Raw genomic sequence first — 20,377 nt, 5'->3', positions numbered from 1 at the left:
CGTTATAGACCCACCTGCTCCTTCAGCTGGTTAACCTTCTCTTGTAGCATCAGGCGTACTGCCTTTAGCTTGGCTTCCACATCATCCATCCGCTCTTGCATGTTCTCCATCACTTTCTCATACTGCTCCTGTTTATAGATTAAAGAAAGAGTCTGAAGTGATAACTGCTAATGTTTATAGTTTTCCAGCTGATCACGTCTTAAAGCTCAAGAATCATCTTTTCTAGGCAGAACCTATAATATATTACCAATATTTTCTTTACTTGGGGGGGGGGGGGGGGGGGAACTGTACATTTACAAACAGTATGACTAACATGCAGTTTCATTTTTAGTCTATACTCATCTCATCTCATTATCTCTAGCCGCTTTATCCTTCTACAGGGTCGCAGGCAAGCTGGAGCCTATCCCAGCTGACTACGGGCGAAAGGCAGGGTACACCCTGGACAAGTCGCCAGGTCATCACAGGGCTGACACATAGACAACCATTCACACTCACATTCACACCTACGGTCAATTTAGAGTCACCAGTTAACCTAACCTGCATGTCTTTGGACTGTGGGGGAAACCGGAGCACCCGGAGGAAACCCACGCAGACACGGGGAGAACATGCAAACTCCACACAGAAAGGCCCCCGCCGGCCCCGGGGCTCGAACCCGGACCTTCTTGCTGTGAGGTGACAGCGCTAACCACTACACCACCGTGCCGCCCAGTCTATACTATATTCACATTACTTAAAAATTTACTTCAGTGTACTGTTTAAGTTTTATCTACTGTAAACACAGTGTTCTGCTGAGATGCACCACCATAATCTTTCCAAATATCTGAACTTCTAACAAAAGACAGTTTGTAATTCCATTAAAGCAAAATAAGATGACTGTACCCTTCTAAATCAGTGAGTCATAATAACTGATGATACAAGTTGCAATATTTCTCCACAGTAAATAAACTTAATTTTGCCTTAATAGGCTGTTTAGTAAGCAAATGAACCATCCAAAATGCAAGTACTGGAGCTTGATACTTCAGGAGTTAAGATTTTAAATGTAAACTAAACAAGCTAGTTTCTCTGGTTATTTATGAGCACTTCCTCTGAAAGAAAGAAAAAAGGAGACCAGTCACTTAAAGTGTAACTTCACCCCCAGCTCTGATCCTAACTTTACCCACTGCATAATTTTGAAAAATGCCAAAGAAGTGGGCGTGTGAGGCAGGAGATGCTCAAGGAGTCTCAAATCAGCATACATTTGAAAACGAGCGCGGTTTGAGAGACTCAACGACGGGCTAGGGGAGGTGGGTCACCCACTTTCGGTTAGAGGCCATTAACTCCTGTGTAACGCGTCCTTGGGTTTGTGAAAGGCACTATATAAATTGAACTTATAATAATAAATTATTAACATTCTTAAACTACAGAGATTTACCAAATAGTTGACGCTACATCAATATGGGCGTTGCAAGGTTCAGGAGGATTTAACCAGTAGATGGCGTTTTGAGGCATTTTATGGAAATGTCAATGTTAAATGTATTTCAACTCAGTACAGTCATATTTAGTTGCAGGGGCGGTTCTAGCCATTCTGGGGCCCTAGGCGAAATACAGACATGGGGCCCTCAAAAGTCAGTCTTGAAACACACATACAGAATAATGGTCATCCCTACTTGGCACATGCCATATCTCCTTGCTGTAAATTCAGGGAAAAAAAAAAAGATAGCAAACTGCCACTAACAATGTGCCCCAAGTAAGCTCCACAGTGAAACAGGTTTGAGATTACTCCAGCATTTGCCAAAATTCTGAGTGTTTATTTGTTGATCAAGCCAGAAAGAGAGAGAGCGACAAGGCAAACAGAAGAGATAGTAGAGAGAGAGACAATTTTAAGAGTCAATCTCCATATTTTAATAAAACAAGGATATCTGAAATCCAATTATTTTTACTCCACAGATACATATTCCAGGCGGCACGGTGGTGTAGTGGTTAGCGCTGTCGCCTCACAGCAAGAAGGTCCTGGGTTCAAGCCCCGGGGCCGGCGAGGGCCTTTCTGTGCGGAGTTTGCATGTTCTCCCCGTGTCCGCGTGGGTTTCCTCCGGGTGCTCCGGTTTCCCCCACAGTCCAAAGACATGCAGGTTAGGTTAACTGGTGACTCTAAATTGACCGTAGGTGTGAGTGTGAATGGTTGTCTGTGTCTATGTGTCAGCCCTGTGATGACCTGGCGACTTGTCCAGGGTGTACCCCGCCTTTCGCCCGTAGTCAGCTGGGATAGGCTCCAGCTTGCCTGCGACCCTGTAGAACAGGATAAAGCGGCTAGAGATAATGAGATGAGATACATATTCCCAGATATAAAATGATCTTATTCTTATCAGAAGTAGAACACAAATGGATACATATTACCAGATACACATTACCAGAGATACAAAATGATCTTACTGTTATCAGAACTACAACACAAATGGATATTACTCTATCGAAACCTCTACATTTCAATGGGATAAGACTGATGCCAAGATAAATGTACGAGAGAGTGAGAGAGCCATTTAGTGACAGGCAATACAGTGGTTGAGAGACAGATACAGAGGGATTGTGAGTTTGTAAAGGATGCAGCCAGTACATTATTGAAATGTCCTTAATCTTCAAAATTCCATTGTTCATGTATTCCATCACCATTCCATAATGGGGTGTAGGTGTGTGCGCGCGCGTGAGAGAGAGAGAGAGAGCGCGCGCGCGCGGGGGGGGGGGGGGGGGGGGGGGGGGGGGTAGAGAAAGAGAGAGGTATGAGTTTTTAAAGGTTGCAGCCAGTACATTACTGAAAAGTCCTTAAATCGCCAAATGTCCATTGTTCATCATAATCATATGAGAAAGAAAGTCCTACTTGTTGCTGGCTTCTCCAAAGTCTTTTGGAGCACAAGGAACTCATTCCTCAACAGCGGAGGTTGAGGCTGTAGCAGACTCGGACGATTTGAAAAATGTAGTTAGTTTCAGAAGTGCAGCTGCATTCTTTTTGCTTTGTGCCCTTTTTTTTTCGTTTAGCACAACCACTCTCATAACTGCGCTTCATCTCGTTTACAGTTCCCTCTGCTTTGGTTTGAATTTCTGTCGCGCACCTGTCTACGTCATCAGATCATGGACTAGTCCAATGTAAAACAACCAGGGTGTGTGTGTGTGTGTGTGTGTGTGTGTGTGCTGGGACAAATACTATACACACACATGAATTCGATATTCTGATGCTATTTTGGTGTGTTTTTCCATTTATATCGTTGACTACTTAATATCAGAGACAAATTAAGATGACGTATATATTGTTTGTTTACCGTGACGGGGCTGACTGTTGGGGGCCCCCAAATTTTGGGGGCCCTAGGCAACTGCCTTGGTTTGCCTGCCCCTGTTTAGTTGACAGCGAAAAAAGAAACCCACACTTAGGTGTGCAATACTAATCCCCCCCCATTCACAGCAAATGTATACGACTGCAATAAAAGACTTCCTTACTGTAAGACATTTGATACACACACACACACACACACACACACACACCTGTTGAAGGTTCAGTTGCATCGTGGCCTGCTGAGCCTGAGAATGGAGCTGCACCTTCAGCTGCTGTATTTGATTCTGCTCCTCAGCCAGTTGACCTTGTAGGTTAGAAAGCTGTTCCTGGGTATTGAGGCCAATCCGTTCCTTTAACTGCTGTACCTCACGAACATGCTGCGCCTGGCTCAGTGATAGAGCAGTGTTTGCCCTTAATGCCTATGAAAGAAAAAATACTGACTTTGAATTCATTTTTTTTTTATTTCAAGAGTTTTATGTAAGGCTTGTCCCATCAAAGTTTTAAATCATTAAACTCAACCACTGCCATCTTGTCATTTAAAATATAGCATGTTTTAGAAAGCTATCAAAACCAACATCTAAAAAAGAGACGACACACAGCTTGCATCAGTATATGCATACACCATTAAAATGCTAGTTTATATGGTGCAGGTAGAAATATATGGATCAGTGATGGTGAGGGTCAGGTTTTACTGCATACCTGCCAACCTGTACGCATCTTGCGTAGCTGCTATGAATTTTGACCTCATTGTACGACTGTACGTTTTCACATTAAAAAGTACGCATATCGTCCGAACTCGCATTTCAGTCAAGTTCTCGCTGAAGTTGATACCGCTGACCTGTGAGAAAACTCAAAGCCAGAATGGAACGCTTTGCCCAATCCCCCCGCCCCTCTTCCAGAGCGTGTGGCTCCGCCCTCTTCACCCCCTCCCCTTCCTCCTTCACGTCTCTGACCTGAGTGCAGGGGTGCAGCCAGGTGGCTAGAGCGAGTCAGGGATTGAAACGTCGGTTGCGCTACGTTCAGACTGCAACCTGAAACGACCCATATCCGATTTGTTGTGAAATCCGATTTTTTTGTTAGGCCGTTCACATTACCAATTATATGAGACTTGTATGCGATCTCCAATATGAACGGAAAACGACCCAAAAGTGTCCCGCATGCGCAAATTGACACGTAATAAGCACATCTACGTAATACGTAAACAAAAAAAAAAAACGCACTCTTCAAGTTTGCAAGTAAAGCATGGAGATGAGGCGAGACCTGGCGATGTGGTTTTTGTGGCGGCGGCGGAACTCACACAATAATCTGATTAATGTGGGCAGCAGACTAATGAGACCGAAGGTGTCAAATTACTGGAAATTTCCAGAACAATCTTAAACCATCCTGTATTACAAGATTATAAAAGTTATAAATCAGTTATAGAAACTGTTTTATTTAATCAGGCTAACAGATCAACATCCAGGTCCCTACCAAATCCACCATTAGCTTGATCAATTCTATAAAAGTCTATTTAAATTCTGAAAGCTGTACAAATGTTGTTTTCCACCAAAGAGGCGGGATTAGCCAACACAGAATAGTGACGTTTGTCTCTTGTTGATGACGTGTAGGTCGCATGAATGCGACCTGTCCGGTCAGACTACAGTCGCATGTGAAAATAACGGATATGCATCGGAATTAGGACCACATATCCAAGCGGCCTGGGTCGCATGTGAAAAAAAAATCGGATCTGTGTCGTTCAGATTGTCAATAAATCAGATACAGGTCGCATATGGGCAAAAAAAATCGGATATGGGTCGTTTCAGGGTGCAGTCTGAACGTAGTCGACGTCGTTTTTATATTTGTAACAGAAACGGTTGTGTTTCACGTGTACTCAAGAGCTTCCTAGCCGTTATTTTGTGCATTTACAACACCAACAGTACAGGCTAGTTCCTCATTTAACTTCGAAGCAGTCACTCGCACTGCAAAAACCTGGCTTACAAAAACAAGAAAAAAGTAATAAAATTAGGAATATTTTACTTAAAATAAGCAAAATTATCTGCCAACAGAACAAGAAAATTTGACTTGGCAAGATTTTTAAAAACAAGTAAATATATCTAGCTTTAGAAACCCCACAGATGTCTTAAAACTAGTGTATTTATACTAAAAACAAGTAAAGTTGTACTACTCATTTTAACATGCTAGATACTTTGTCCCCCAACCAACAGTTTGACTATTTCATCTGGGCGTATTGGTGTGCTCTGTTTAAGTGTTTATACCAACTGAGACCGCCAAATAAATCAAAACAACAAACCAATCCATTTTGTAGCCTATTTTTGTTGCCAGATTGACAATACAACAATTCATTTAATTTAGTTATCTGTTTTGTGTTAAGAGATTAAAAGAAAGGATAAGATGCTTGAAATAAGAAATTCTGACTTTGACAAACTTATCATTGTTAATATAACACCGATGAAATTATGGTAATTCTCATTTTAAGACAGAACTTACTCATAACCAGTAATAAAATCTCAATAACAAGTTATAATACCTTAAGATAATTGAGGGAAAAAATGCTTAAAGTAAGTGAAATACTCTTACACAAAACCTGCCTGGAAAGGAGAACTGTCTTGGCAGACAAATAACAAGCATATTTTGTCTTGATTTAAGACATTTAATCTTGGTTAGATTTTACTTTTTGCAGTGCGAGGTTGCATATTTGATGCGGTAACCAACAAAACCTGATTACAATTCCTCTCGCGCTCTCATTCAATCACTATGATAAGTACCAGGGCTTTGAACCAGCATTTTTTTCCTATTGGTTCGTTCCGAACAGAAATGGAATTTTAACGTTTCCGGTTTTGGGTTCCACCATTAAATAGATGTTCCCGAACCGGTTAGAACAAAAAAAAAATTTCGTTCCCGGAACGGTTAATTACGTTCCCTGTCAGCTGTTTAACAAATGGCTATAAAATTATGTCTCTGTCTCATCCAGCTTAAGCCAAATGTAGGCTAATTCTATTACAACCTTCATTAAATAAGACAAGAAATAATTCAAAACAATTATTATTTCAAATGTTGGCGATTTGGATTCTCAGTATGTCTTCCCATCTACACAAACAGAAAAAGTGCCAAAAATGAAAGATAATTCGTTTAGTGTGTTACCAAAGGCTAGTCAGGCCCTATAGAGGGCTACCGCATGACGTCATCGCGCCGCGAGATTTTGTTAGGTGCCATATTGGAAGACCAAGTACACATCTATGCAAGTACATACATACATAAAACAAACTACACCTGAAATGTAGCCAGGGCCGGTTCTGCCCTAATCTGGACCCGGGTGCAACATCGTGCAACCCCCCCCCCCCAAAAAAACAAAACAAAACACCAGTCTAAATCAGGACAACCATCACATAACTATAAACATTTTATATCAACTATTTGAACTAAATGGGCTATAATAAATAAGCCTGCAGGCAGCCACGGCGGGCTGCCTCAGAAAAGTAACCATTCAATGACAACTGAAAGCCTGCAGCCACGGCGGGCTGCCTCAGAAAAGTAACCATTTGTCCTACCTTAAAACTCGCTTTGCATTTTCTGCCTCCTTTTTTGTATCTGCGACCCTCCGTTTATTTTCTTTCCTTTTCTGAAAACCCGATTTGTGTCTAGACATTTTGTTCTGCTACCAACGAACTAACTCGTCAGGTCTCGTCTCTCGAGCCCGTGATGATTCCCGTGGGAAGGGCAACAATTGATACATTTTTACAAACAGCCAATAGGGAGGTTGCAACGTTCAGGCTCTTCTTTGCTCAGACACTCAGTAATGCACTTACTCACTTATTATCACGTGGAGACGTGATAGTAGTCCACCTTCCCGCTCTCTCCATTCAGTCAGCGAACGTCAGACAGGAAGTGAACCCCAGCGGGTCATAGAAACTTGCGCAGGAGAAGAATGACTTATTTGTAGGCTACGGAAACTTTGAGGAACGAAATAAAAACCGGTATTAACCCGTTACCATTATTTTTAATAAGCGTTTCTGTTCCGGAACATAAAAAATAATAAAGTTTCTGGTTTCGTTTCTGTTCCATGTGAAATAGAAAAAGTTCCCGGTTTTCGTTTTCGTTCCTTGAACCGGTTCAAAGCCCTGATAAGTACCACTTTATTGATGTGCTCAACAAAACGTAGCGTGTTGTATATCTTAAGGGCAGTCGGTAACTTCTGTCAATGGTAGCCTAGAATGTTTGCAGATGATGTGAAGTCGAAAATTGGTCATCCCTCTTATGAAAAAACCTGCGTGGTACTGCAGTATCAAATGCTTTTTATACAGTGTTACTGCAGTAAATGCAATATTTCGAATGCAAATGCAAAAGTTTGCACATGAAAAAGGCATACTACAAAATACTGCAATGTACTGTATAATGCATAGGTGGCCAACCCGCGGCTCGCGAGCCGCATGCGGCTCTTTGCCTGGTGTCATGCGGCTCTCACCTTCACGTCCAAGTTGGTGTTCGTTTGTGGTTTTATGTGCGTTTTCGCTTCACTGCAGTTAATTACGGTTATTTTATTAAAGCAGGGATGTGATTTTTCCGCGAATTCGCGGAATTCTGCTTTTTTCACCTCAAAACTTGAAAAAAAAAATGCTTCCGATTTTTCCCTCAAATCCACATTCGTATCCTATTCGTTCCGACTTTGTTTGAAAGATGGCAGCCTCGGATTTGCATCTTTACGCCTCGATCACGGAGGCTGCCATCTTTCAACTCTTTGTTCGAAGCAAGCGCATTCATTGGTTGTTACAGAGCGATGGGCCAATCATGTACCTCGTTTCATCTCATTGACGTAATTACGTCATTTACGCAATTCCGTCATTGAGATGAAACGAGGTACGTGATTGGCCCATCGCTCTGTAACAACCAATGAACGCGCTTGTTAGATAGCTGTACGTAAGCTCGCTTCAAACAGAGTTGAAAGATGGCAGCCTCCGTGATTGAGCGTAAAGATGCAAAGCGAGTGAGAGAGAGAGAGCGAGTGAGAGAGCGAGCGAGCGAGCGAGCGAGAGAGAGCGAGAGAGAGAGAGAGTGAGTGAGAGAGCGAGTGAGTGAGTGAGTGAGTGAGCGAGCGAGTGAGAGAGCGAGCGAGCGAGTGTGTGTGTCAGAGTTGCATGTTGACCATTAAATTGGCTTGAATTTGTTAATCATGACAAGTTTTTTCTTGTGTGTTTGCTTGCCATTTTAGTACAATTTTTAAGTCAGAAAACCCAGGAGCTTCGGGGGGCTTCCCCCCTTGTCCCCTCACCAGGGTGCTGCCCTGGACCAGCTGGGGGCCTGCAGCCCCCAGACCCCCGCTTAAAATTTTCAGATAATTTCACCAGCCCAAAATCACATCCCTGTTAAAGGTGCTTCGCTTAGTTTCATTACGGTATTTTCACATCATGACAAATGCGCAGGTGCGTGAGATGATACGCTAAATTTCAGATCTCAAAATGGCAGGGAAAAAATGCACTTCAAAAAGAAAATATGAAGATGAAAATAGGACGTTTTTAACAGAGTGGGAGGATTTATATTTTTTCGTTGAACGTTATGGCAAGCCATTCTGCCTTCTATGTCAGTCGTCATTGTCGCATTTCAAGGCTTCAAATCTTCAGCGTCACTTCAGCTCACTACATGCTAAAATCGACCAGGACTTTCCGAAAGGGAGTGAACTTCGTAAACACAAGTTAATCACGTTAAAAAGTCAATCACAAAAGCAGGTACAGCTCTTCAAAAAATTTACAAAACAATCAGAGACAGTAACACATACTGTTTGAGGAAATTAAATTAGCACTTTGTAATTTCCATTTTCCGACTGACTGTATTTATTTGAATACTTATTTATTTGGATGCAGGTCTTGTGCAGGTCATGCAATTGAGAATTCAAGCTGAATCAAAATGGCTTTTGCATTTTCGATGTTAAACAGGTAACTCCAAAATGCACTAGAATACAGGAAATTGCATCTAAGAAATCCAAAATTTTTCGGGGGAGGCCCCCCGGAACCCCCCCAATGGGGGGAATCCCCACATGTAAACAATGTCTGCCTTTGTGCCCCACCTACAATTTTCTTCACCAGTCGCCACTGTTGAAAATGACTGGCCTGTGGTCTTGGTACTGCAGTAAATGTATCATTATCATGTTGGTGTGGGGCATTGGTTAAGTTGGAGTGTGACATCAATGTGGCTGTGTGTGTGTGTCCGCGCACGCAGAAGGAAGGGTAATATTTGTGTGCCCATGTTCATGTGCTGATGTGGCTCTTTGCCGTAACACAGTAAGAATTGTGGCTCTTGGGCTCCGACTGGTTGGCCACCCCTGGTATAATGCATTATTTTTATTGTATAATGCAATATACTTCCAACATATTAAAAAATGCAAAAAAGTCTAAACCTATTGCATGGGAAATTTGTGCATACCATGTTTTGTGTTGAAAGTGCCTTTTTTACATACTGTATTATAATTTAATGTATTTATTTTGAAAGCGTGGCTCTGGTTTAATTTCATTTGCACATGTATTTAATGTTTGTTGTGCTTTTCAAAACGGAAGGAAGTTCCCAAGAGCCATCAATAACAGTTTCCCAAAGTCTATCAATAGGAATGTTTTACAAAACTGGACTATGTTCCCAAGGTCAATCAATAAAACTGGATTGAAAGTGTGTTTTTGGTCTGCTGGTTGTGGTCTGTGGGGGCGCATGCGTGCCGGGTTGGGGTGAGGTTGGCGCGCGCGGGGGGGGGGGGGGGGGGGGGCACTCATGAAATTGTACTCAAAGTTTTTTCAAGGTTGGCAGGTATGTTACTGTAAAAACCTTCACTTTTTTGGGCTGATTAGACACTAAAAATTTGTTGATACTTATGGGGATGATGGAAGATAACCAGGAGAATTAGTCAGCAAGAATAAGAAGAAAGTGATTAGTGGGATGATAAGGTTGGAAGATTATTCTTTTTTTTTTTTACACTCCTTCAGGTCAACATTATCCATTTTTGTCTTTAAATACCACCTCATAAAAACTCTTCTTGCCTGACCTGTTCATTCAGTAAAATGGACTGACTAATCTGTCATGCAATTCCATCAAGGAGCTCCTTACCTGCTCTTCTGCCTCCTGCTTGGTGGTCTCCAGGTCAGCCTGTGTGTTTCTTAATGTGAGACTTTCATGCTTTAACCTCTGAAGTTCTAACTCCTGAGCATGCAGCTTAGACTCAGAATCTTTCAGCTACAAATAAATGAAACAAACCCTTATTACATGGCCTTCCTGGATTGTATTTAGTTAGTTAAAGCCAAGATCTCAGGTTGCCTTGAAGAACCAGCTTCAATAACGCACCAAAAAAAAAAGAAAAAGAAACTGGCATCATATAGAAACTGGCATCATATATCGTATTTACATTTCAGTTTTGAAAATATCCCAGACCAGAACATCAAGGACATAGCTCATCCAGCCTGCCATCAAAAACAACCATGACTACCAAAACAAACAGAACTGAAATGTGACAATGTGAGAGAGGGTCAGCATCCACAACAAATTGTTTACAACAGGAAAATCAATAAAAGGACTAAATTTTGTTCCCCATGGGAAGCTCTATCCAAAACATCAATCAGAACTGAAATTGGATGAGAAATGAGAGAGAAGATACAATTCTAGTGAAAAGTCTGAAAAATTAAAGGTGACCCAATTACCAGTTTGTTAGCAAAAATTTCACAATACAATGACCAAGTTTAGTGAGTGATGAGTTCTTTCAAACAAAACAACTGGAATGGAAATCCATGGAGGTATGATTTAAGTGAATTGTGGATGGCGGATGATGGACACCATCCATCCATTATCCGTAGCCACTTATCCTGTGCAAGGTTGCGGGCAAGCTGGAGCCTATTCCAGCTGACTATGGGCGAGAGGCAGGGTACACCCTGGACAAATCACCAGGTCAGACACAAAACCATTTTACACACACCTACAGTCAATTTACAGCCACCAATTAACCTAACCTGCATGTATTTTGACTGTGGGGGAAACCAGAGCAAACCCACACAGACACGAGGAGAACATGCAAACTCCACACAAAAAGGCCCCCGTCGGCCACTGGGCTCAAACACAGAACCTTCTTGCTGTGAGGTGACAGTGCTAACCACTACACCGCCCCTACGACAACACCATGCCATGGAAATAACTCATCAGCCTTATGACCAGATGAGCTAATAATAAATATATTGTATAGACCATAATCGAGTCTGTACATTTCAGGTGAAGTTGACCAACCTTGTCAAGGAGCTCTTGACACTGTGCTTGTACACTCCTCAGTTTTTCCTGTAGACTACTGGTTGCTGTCTCTTCCTGCATCCTGAGAACAAGCTGCATTTGTTCCTTCTCCTTAACAAGTTCATGCATCCTACTTTCAAGCTCCAGAACCTGCAAAACAAAAGCAGCAGAATTTCATGAAAAGTACAGTAAAGCTTCCTGTTACAGATACTACAACAGGAAACAACTCAAGCTGTTTGTCCTCCAGTCCCCACCTTGTTTTGGGATTCCTTCAACAGCATGTGTTGTGTGGACATCTCATGTACATGAGCCTCCTTTTCCTTGCACATTGAAGAAATCTGAGAATGAAGCTGTGCTGACTGGCCTTCAAGAGTATTAATACAATCCTGAAGTTTTTCAACCTGGTGCAAGAATATGGTTTGTTTTAGGACAAAAATCTCAGCTAACAAATTCTGAAAGGGAAACGTACTTTTTGACCAGGCTTCCCACCTTCTTGTTTCTTTCTTCTGCTTCTTTCAACAAATTCTCCTTGTCCTGATGAAGTGACTGGGTTTTCAGGGTGAGGCTTGTCAGGACAGACTCAACCTCTGTTAAGTGTTGAAGCTATCAAGCAAAAATGTATAAAAGGGAAAATATTACATTTCCAGTTGACATTCATTTGTGCTTTTAAATCAGTTGCTTCAAGATTTATTACATTTAAAGGAAAACTTCAGTATTTTTAAAGTGGGCCCTACCCCCCCATTTATTTGGGTCCAAATATTTACTAGGAACAAACATTTGGTCCAGTATCGAGTTAGAATGTTATAATTGTATAGCTGTTTTGCAATTGCTAATGTAATCCTACTGAATATCTAGTGAATGACGACAATATGAGTGAGTGTATGACAACATGGTCCTGATGGTCTGAGCCTTTTTGTAAACGTCACAAAACAGCCCGTGTCCAATAATCAATCAATTACAGGCACAGAGTCAGAGACTAGAAGAGAAAGGTAAAACAATAACTACAAAATGATCACTTGTTTTATAATTGAGGTAAACCAACACAGCTGTATCTCTCTAGGGGTCCTTTCCATGTTGTCAGACACATTACGAACCTGTAAGTGACAAAAACAAGCAGTTTACTGTGACACGGATGATGCGTAGAATTACACTGTATAGCCATTTCGCAGTTGCCAGTTATAGCATTCTAACCAACACTGGACCAATCTCCTTTTTTTTGTCCCTAGTAAATATTTAGACCTAAAGAGTTGGGGAAAATAAGGCCCAGTTAGCAACACCATAGTCTTCCTTTAAATACAGCAACACAAAAAACAAAATATAAACCCATTATGTTTATTCTAGTTAATGTAAAAATACTTTGTCTTTGGCTTCTTTTAGCTCTCTCTCTAGGAGGTTCTTTTCATCCTGCTTGCCAACTTGTAGCTGTAGCTTTTCTTTCTCTAGACTTCGGTTTGTCTCTTGGAGCTGTTTGATGAAGACCGTCGTCTCTTTTTGTTCTTGACACACCTGGGACAGCTTTTCAGTCAACATCTGCACGGTCCCTTGATCAGACTGGAGGCGAGAATTTAAATCAGCATTCTCATTGCTAAGCTGCAAGTTTCGTGCACTTAACTCCAACACCTCTTCTCGAACCTGAGAGTTCTGTTTTTAAAAAGGGAGCACAGCTGAATGACCAGGGATTTCACACAATTTGTGTTTATGTAAGAAACTTAATTGAGGAATTTGTCTTGCCTCTTTGTATAACCTCTCCTCTTGTTCCTGAATTTTTACATAATCCCTTTCGATCTCCTGGAGTTTCTTTCTGAAAGGACAGTTCACGGTTATGTATTAAAAATAAATAAATAAATAATATTCCCCCCCCCCCGGACACACACACACACACACACACACCAAGATCCCCATCTTGATATAGTTGGGCCAATCTAATGTCATAATGTCTAATGTCACAAGAGCTGAATGTGGAATGCAGAGTGAGAAAGGAAACAATGAGTGGGGAAAGAGTAAAGGAAATTTGGATACTTGTGTCGCATATTTATTTCAGTACCCGTGCTAAACAGAATGAAGAAGCAGGCAATTTAATCTTCTGCTTTGCACCCATTCACCAGTTCTCTTCAAAAGGTCTATTATGTTTCCATAACATACATATTACACGTTATACAATAGATTAGGTTAAAAAAAAAATTGTAATTAAAAAGCGCCATTTAACAGACATTAAAATCAAATAATAAGGAAAGATGTTAAAAAAAAAAAGTTATATATAAAAGGGTTATATTTATTTATTTAAATGTCATGTCAAAAAGTAGTCATGTTGTCCAAAGGTTTCACTTTTAGATAGACGTCATGTAATAAATATAAAACAGGAAGATCATACTTCTTTTTGCTGACCTCCTCCTCCAACCTCATTACATCCTGATGTAAAACAGCCAACCTGTCTTTCAGTGCACTGTTTTCAGAATTAACCTCGTCAAGTTTGGCCCTAGAAGCAGGAAGAAAACGTTTCACAGACAGTTAATATTGTATGCGGTTTTTATATAAATGGTTTAGTCATGGCCATTGTTCAAAATCAGTTCACTAATCTAAAGCATATTGGGGGGGGAGCGAAGAATCAGAAAAGATTAGTTATGAGGATGCAACACTGTACATTTTGACACTAAATCGTGTTATGGTCACATTCATGGAAAATTAAAACATGCAGCAATTCAACAATAATTAGCAGTTAGTAAAATGCAAGTGAAATGAGGACACTCATTATAGATTTATGAAAGATTAATGCAAATGTGAAGGGTTAAATGGAATTTCATTCCATGACACAATCCAGGGTGAGAAGTGCTCTTGCAACTACATCACTGGATCCTTCACATCCATAATTGTAGAAGCAAAACAAAAAAAAATCAAACACAGAGTGGATTAATTGGTTTTCTGCCTCACGGTCATCTACCGGGCCGAACGTGACAAACCTGTGTGGACTTGATGGGTCCATCACTGTTTCCAGAGCAATGACCAGTCTCTCCATCTCTAGTAACTGCCCCTTCATCTGGCCCTTCTCCAACTCAAACGCTTCCTCCACCTGCTGAACTTCTGCTTGGGAGTCCATCAGAGACTGCTGTAGCTGATTAGTGGTGTTATCGGCATCTTCTCTCAGGGAGCACAGCTCCTTTTCCTTCTCCTCCAAACGCTGGGTCAGAAGTTGTACCTCATCAGAGAGACAGTTGACATTTTGAAACATCTCCATCTTCTGGTGTACCTCATTCCAGAGCAGGTCCATCTCTTTGGATTTGGTATCCAGCTGGGTCCGGAGTTCTAGTAATTGTTTGTCCCTGTGCTGTAATTCTACTCTCAGTTTGCTGAGTTCTTCTGTAAGCTCAGTTGATTCATTTTCTATTTCGACGATCTGGGATGAGAGTTGATTTGAGAGTTTTCTATAACTGGAGTTCTCTTGCAGAAGGTGGCTCTTCTCTTCATGTTCTAAGTTTAGTAGGGTTTGGAGCCGAGTAGCTGTGTCTCGCTCCTGGATTAGAGCATTCTGTAAGTTTATGACAATATCGTTCAACTGATCCCAGTCCTCAGAGAGACTCTGAAATTTTGCCTGAAGGTCCTTCACGATATTGCTTTGATTCCTCAGTTCTGCCATAAGTCTGTCTCTGTCCATCTCCACACTCCACAACTCAGAAGCCTGTCTTGTCAAATCTTCATCTCGGCTTTTCAATGCCTCGTGGGTTTTCTCCAAGTTTTCTTTAAGTTCCTCAAGTTCCTTCTCTTGCTCCTCAAGCTGTGTTTGTTGCTGTACAAGTGCAGATGACAGATGACTGCAGTTTCCCTGCATTCTTTCCTTTTCTTTTTGCACCATCTCTAATTCAGTTTTCATGTTGTCCCATTCCTGTCCAAACTGGCAAAGTTTATCAAGAAGCTCCTCTTCTTGCTTTTTGTCCTCTGCATGTCTCTGTTCGAACCAAGACACCTTGCCAAGAAGCTCTTCCTCTTTGTTTTTCTCCACCTTTTGTTGAGAAAGCTTTCTTTCACGTTCAAAATTAAGTTTGCGCTCTAGCTGAGACACCTTACCAAGAAGATTTTGCTCTCCCTCCTTCTTAATGTCCATCTCCCTCTCTTTGGCATGCAGTTCTGAGGTCAGACTCTGGATGAGGGCATCCTGGGCTTTCATTGATCTCGTGTTGTCCTCCAGTTGAACACACATCTCCTCCAGCTTTTCCTCCAACTGCCTCTGCAACATGAGCGATTCCTCCTCTGCTCTACACTGTAGCTCAGCCTGATCTTGCATCTTGCAAATGCATTCTCTCAGCTGCCGAACCTCTTCCTGGTGCTTTTCCTCCAGTTTCTTCCTTTCCTGAGCAGCACTGCTGCAGATCTGAGCCTGCTCCTCCCCTAAGCGCCCAGCGCTGTGAAGGCGTTCCTTGCGCACCTCCTGCTCAAGCTCCTCCACTCTAGACTCCCATGCACCCATTTCCCTGCAGTGTCGCTCAGCCTGTTCCTGCAGCCGAACTTGCTCACCATGCAGCTGATGCAGCAAATTGTGCTGAGTCTCGCCAAACTGAGCCTGGATTTGTGATAATTGTTGCTCCAGCTCCTCCCTGGTACAGAGGAAGGTGCTAACTTTTTATATATGCATATATCTACCATGGTGGAACTGCCATGGATACAAACTGAAATATAAAATGTCTAAAGTGGGGAAGCATGCATAAATGTAGGTGAACTACATAAAAGGGGGAAGAATTTGGTTTATTTTCACACACACACACACACACACACACACACACACACACACACACACACACACACACGTGCAAAAGTTTGGGCACCCTTATTGAAAAAAATCTGTTACTGTGAATAGTTAAGTGAATAGAAGATGAACTGATCACCCAAAAGGCATAAAGGTAAAGATGACATTTCTTTTCAGCGTTTTCTGCAAGATTTGTGTATTATTTTTGTTCTGTACAATTGGAGTGTGAAAAAAGAAAAGGAACACCATGCAAAAGTTTGGGTATCCCAATACATTTGAGTTCTCAGGTAACTTTTACCAAGGTTCCAGACCTTAATTAGCTTATTGAGCTGTGGCTTGTTCAAATTCTTCATTAGGAAAGGTCAGATGATGTAGATTTCAAAGCTGTATAAATTCTCTAACTCCTCAAACTTGTCCCTAAAATCAACAGCCATGGGCTCCTCAAAGCAACTCCCTCGCATTCTGAAAAATAAAATAATTGATGCTCGCAAAGCAGAAGGCTACAAGAACGTAGCAAAGTGTTTTCAGGTAGCTGTTTCCTCAGATTGTAATGTTATTAAGAAATGGCAGTTAACAGAAACAATGGAGATCAAGGTGAGGTCTGGAAGATGAAGACAACTTTCTGGAAGAACTGCTCGTTGAATTGCTAGAAAGGCAAATCAAAACCCTGCTTGACTGCAAAAGGCCTTCAGAAAGATTTAGCAGACCCTGGAGTGGTGGTGCACTGTTCTACTATGCAGCGACACCTGAACAAATATGACCTTCATGGGAGAGTCATCAGAAGAAAACCTTTCCTGCGTCCTAGCCACAAAATTCAGCATCTGAAGTTTGCAAATTAACATCTAAGCAAGCCTGATGCATTTTGAAAACAAGTCCTGTGGACTGATGAAATCAAAATAGAACTTTTTGGCCACAATGTGCAAAAGGTATGTTTGGAGAAAAAAAGGTGCCAAATTCCAGGAAAAGAACACCTCTCCAACTCTGAAGCATGGGGGTGGATCGATCATGCTTTGGGGTTGTGTTGCAGCCAGTAGCACAGGGCACATTTCATTGGTCGAGGGAAGAATATATTCAAATAAATACCAGCAAACATCACACCATCTGTAAAAAAAAAAAAGGTAAAAAGAGGATGGGTCCTACAATAAGATGATGATCCAAAAACACACCTCAAAACCTACAATGGAATACCTCAAGAGGCACAAGCTGAAGGTTTTGCCCTGGCCCTCAAAGTCCCCTGACCTAATCATCATTGAAAATCTGTGGATAGATCTCAAAAGAGCAGTGCATGCAAGACAGCCCAAGAAACTTGTAGAACTGGAAGCCTTTTGCAAGGACGAATGTGTGAAAATCCCCCAGGTAAGAACTGAAAGATTATTAGCCGGCTACAAAAAGTGTTTACAAACTGTGATACTTGCCAACAGGGGCGTTACTAAGTACTGACCATGTCAAGTGCCCAAACTTTTGCTTCAGATCCTTTTCAATTTTTGGTATTTTATGCCTGTAAATGATGGAAATAAAAATGTAATCTTGCAGAAAATATTAAAGAAAATGTGCCATCTTTACCCTTATGCCTTTTGGTGATCAGTTCATCTTCTGCTCACTTAACTATTCACAGTAACAGACATTTTCAGTAAGGGTGCCCAAACTTTTGCATGCCACTGGACGGACACACACACACACACACACACACACACATTAAAAAATTCTGAAATACAAACTACTTGAATATCAGACCAGTAAATGAAATGGTCTATTCAAACAGTGAAATAATGCAGTTTTCTTGACTCGAGTAAGGAAATCACCAGGGAGAGCAGGGATATGAATACTTCATTGAGTCATATAGATAGCTAGCAAACAAAGCTGGCTAGCCTAATTTGTATCGCCAAAATAATTTTTCACCTCTGCTAGCTAAATAAAACAGTAGGGTTATTTTATCCCCTTCGGACATAACGTGTACAATTGTACACATGAAGTTCCATAGCATTTTTCCTTGTGTCCGAAGGGGTTATGAGAAGAGATTTTTATTAAAACGTGCAATTATTATGGTTACTGTTTAGCAAAGAGTCTGTTGCTAAATGCACTCTAAAAAGGCACATCTGCCACCTAATTAATTAGCTAGAAAATGGTCATCTTCAGCAACCACTTTACCTTGGTCAAGGTCAAGATGGATCCCGACCCTATCCCAGGAACACTGAGCTACTGGAATACACCCTGAATGAAAGAGCTAGATAACAGTGTAGATTAAAACTGCTAATCAGATCCTCATTTAAACTCGATGGTTGTGTGATGGCCTGAGGAAGTTACTATTTACTGACTCCTCCCCTCCAAAAAAAAAAAAGAGGCATGAAAATGCTTTATTCTATTCCATCCATTGCGGTCATACCTCAAATATGTCCCAGTGTAATTTAAAACATTTGAATTCAACTTCTACCTTTCTTTAGATTCACCTGCAGATTCTGAGACCACAGAACACCCACCTAACAAGTAGCACTTCCTGGTCCATTTTCAGCTTAAGCTCTGCCTCCAGCTGGTCTTTCTCCGAGGTGAGGCGATGCACAATGTTACTAATCTCACGGGCATAGTTCTGCTCCAGTTCTGCCTGTTCCCGCTGAACTCGTCGCTCCTGTTCAGGTCCCCAAGCAACTACTTCACTCTTAACCTTTAGCTCCCCTTCCAACCTCTCCACACTCTGACGTAGCTGCTCAAGCCGCTCCTCTGCCAGAGCCTTCTGCTCCTCGAGTTCACTAATTTCCATCTTGAAGCCCTGAGCAATCTCCTTACGCTCAACCTCCATGTTGTTCTTCATCAGCTCCAAGGTGCGTTCATAGAAATTTACCTGCAAAGCATCAAGTGTTGCTCTAGGTAGACAACTTGAATATTCCAAGCAAGATTTAAATTAGTTAATAGATTATTCTGCTTGCTTCATGCACAGGCATGTATTCAAGTTTATGAAGCAAGAAGTTTTAATGCATAGATTTTTGTATCTTTACCTTGGTCTCCAACTGGATCTTCAGATCTTGGATCTCTTGTTCATATCTTTCTTTGAGTTGCTCCATTGCTAGCTCTGTCTCAATGCTCACAGTGGGGGCTAGACTTTCCAACGAACCCAAAGCTGTCAACATATGAAAGTTACACTCAGAAAATAAAAGTACATTATTGTATCTTTAAGGGTACAATGGCTCGTCACTGGGGCAGTATCCTCTAAGGTACTTATTTGCAACTTTTAAATACTACTAGGGAACATACATGTACCTTTTTGTCCTAAAAAGGTACACATCGTTACCTTAAGGTCCAATAATGAGCCCTAGGGGGTATATTAGTGTAGATTGTACCTTGGGGGACAGAAATGGATTCCTACTGTACCCTTATTTCAGACAATGTAGTGTACTTAATCTTCCCACCTTAATTTGATAAAATTAATTTCCACACTAGCTTACCATTCTTGTTAGTAGATTTCTTGATTTTGAGAGAAGGGCCTCTTTTTATTTCAGGGTCATCTAGAAGGCAAACATTAAAAAAAAAAAAAGTTTATTTTGATTGAAACATTCCTCAGTGTCTGGAATTTACTGCTGATAAAAGGTCCTAGAAGTCAGTGGTTTTACAAAAAATCATGAAAGCACTCAAACATTTTAAACAGAATTTACCAGAATCAGACTCCGTGGTTAATCCTTTGCGGCTAGACCAGGTGTAAATGGAAAGTCGGTCCCTTGATTGTCTGGTTTTCCTTCCTGAACCATGATTTTTCAGTACTTCCAGCTCAGAGCTCAACTCGTCATTCCTGTCCTGCAACTCCTGTTGCATACAGTGCATCATTCAGTGGCATGCAAACACCAGAATATAGAGTGAAACCAACTTAAACTCAGAACTGAATAAGAAAACATTCCCCCCCCCACACACTAAAATAAATAAATAAATAAATAAATAAATGTCATCTTGCCATCATTACACTTTAAGCTAAGATGTACAAAACTTTAATGGAACCATCAAATCCAAGGCATTTAAACCTGCATTTTCTACTTGGAAAACATGATTCAAATTGCCAAAACAAGACACCACTACTTAAGTATGCATCAAAAAGCCATAGAAGAGCACAC

General features: G+C 41.2%; 1 protein-coding gene across 5 annotated transcripts in view; it reads right to left on the bottom strand.

Moving 5' to 3' along the window:
* The window catches only part of ninl (ninein-like), a 63,219-nt gene that overhangs the window by 1,618 nt on the left and 41,224 nt on the right, over positions 1-20,377 (bottom strand). For 2 of the 5 annotated variants that reach the window (XM_060925852.1, XM_060925856.1), the window contains 14 exons: positions 19,928-20,075; positions 19,721-19,780; positions 19,274-19,395; positions 18,761-19,119; positions 14,506-16,134; positions 13,920-14,024; positions 13,280-13,349; positions 12,905-13,189; positions 12,038-12,151; positions 11,803-11,949; positions 11,549-11,698; positions 10,385-10,510; positions 3,511-3,720; positions 15-128 (listed from right to left, as the gene is read on the bottom strand). In XM_060925852.1, coding sequence (XP_060781835.1) covers positions 15-128; positions 3,511-3,720; positions 10,385-10,510; positions 11,549-11,698; positions 11,803-11,949; positions 12,038-12,151; positions 12,905-13,189; positions 13,280-13,349; positions 13,920-14,024; positions 14,506-16,134; positions 18,761-19,119; positions 19,274-19,395; positions 19,721-19,780; positions 19,928-20,075 — 3,639 coding nt within the window. The remainder of the gene's footprint in view (positions 1-14; positions 129-3,510; positions 3,721-10,384; positions 10,511-11,548; positions 11,699-11,802; positions 11,950-12,037; positions 12,152-12,904; positions 13,190-13,279; positions 13,350-13,919; positions 14,025-14,505; positions 16,135-18,760; positions 19,120-19,273; positions 19,396-19,720; positions 19,781-19,927; positions 20,076-20,377) is intronic. The other 3 variants (XM_060925854.1, XM_060925855.1, XM_060925857.1) reach the window with 3 other exon arrangements.

This window comes from Neoarius graeffei, chromosome 7 (assembly GCF_027579695.1).
Source record: "Neoarius graeffei isolate fNeoGra1 chromosome 7, fNeoGra1.pri, whole genome shotgun sequence".
Taxonomy (NCBI): domain Eukaryota; kingdom Metazoa; phylum Chordata; class Actinopteri; order Siluriformes; family Ariidae; genus Neoarius; species Neoarius graeffei.
Note: the sequence above shows the minus strand (reverse complement) of the source record. Positions and strands in the feature narration are given on the sequence as shown.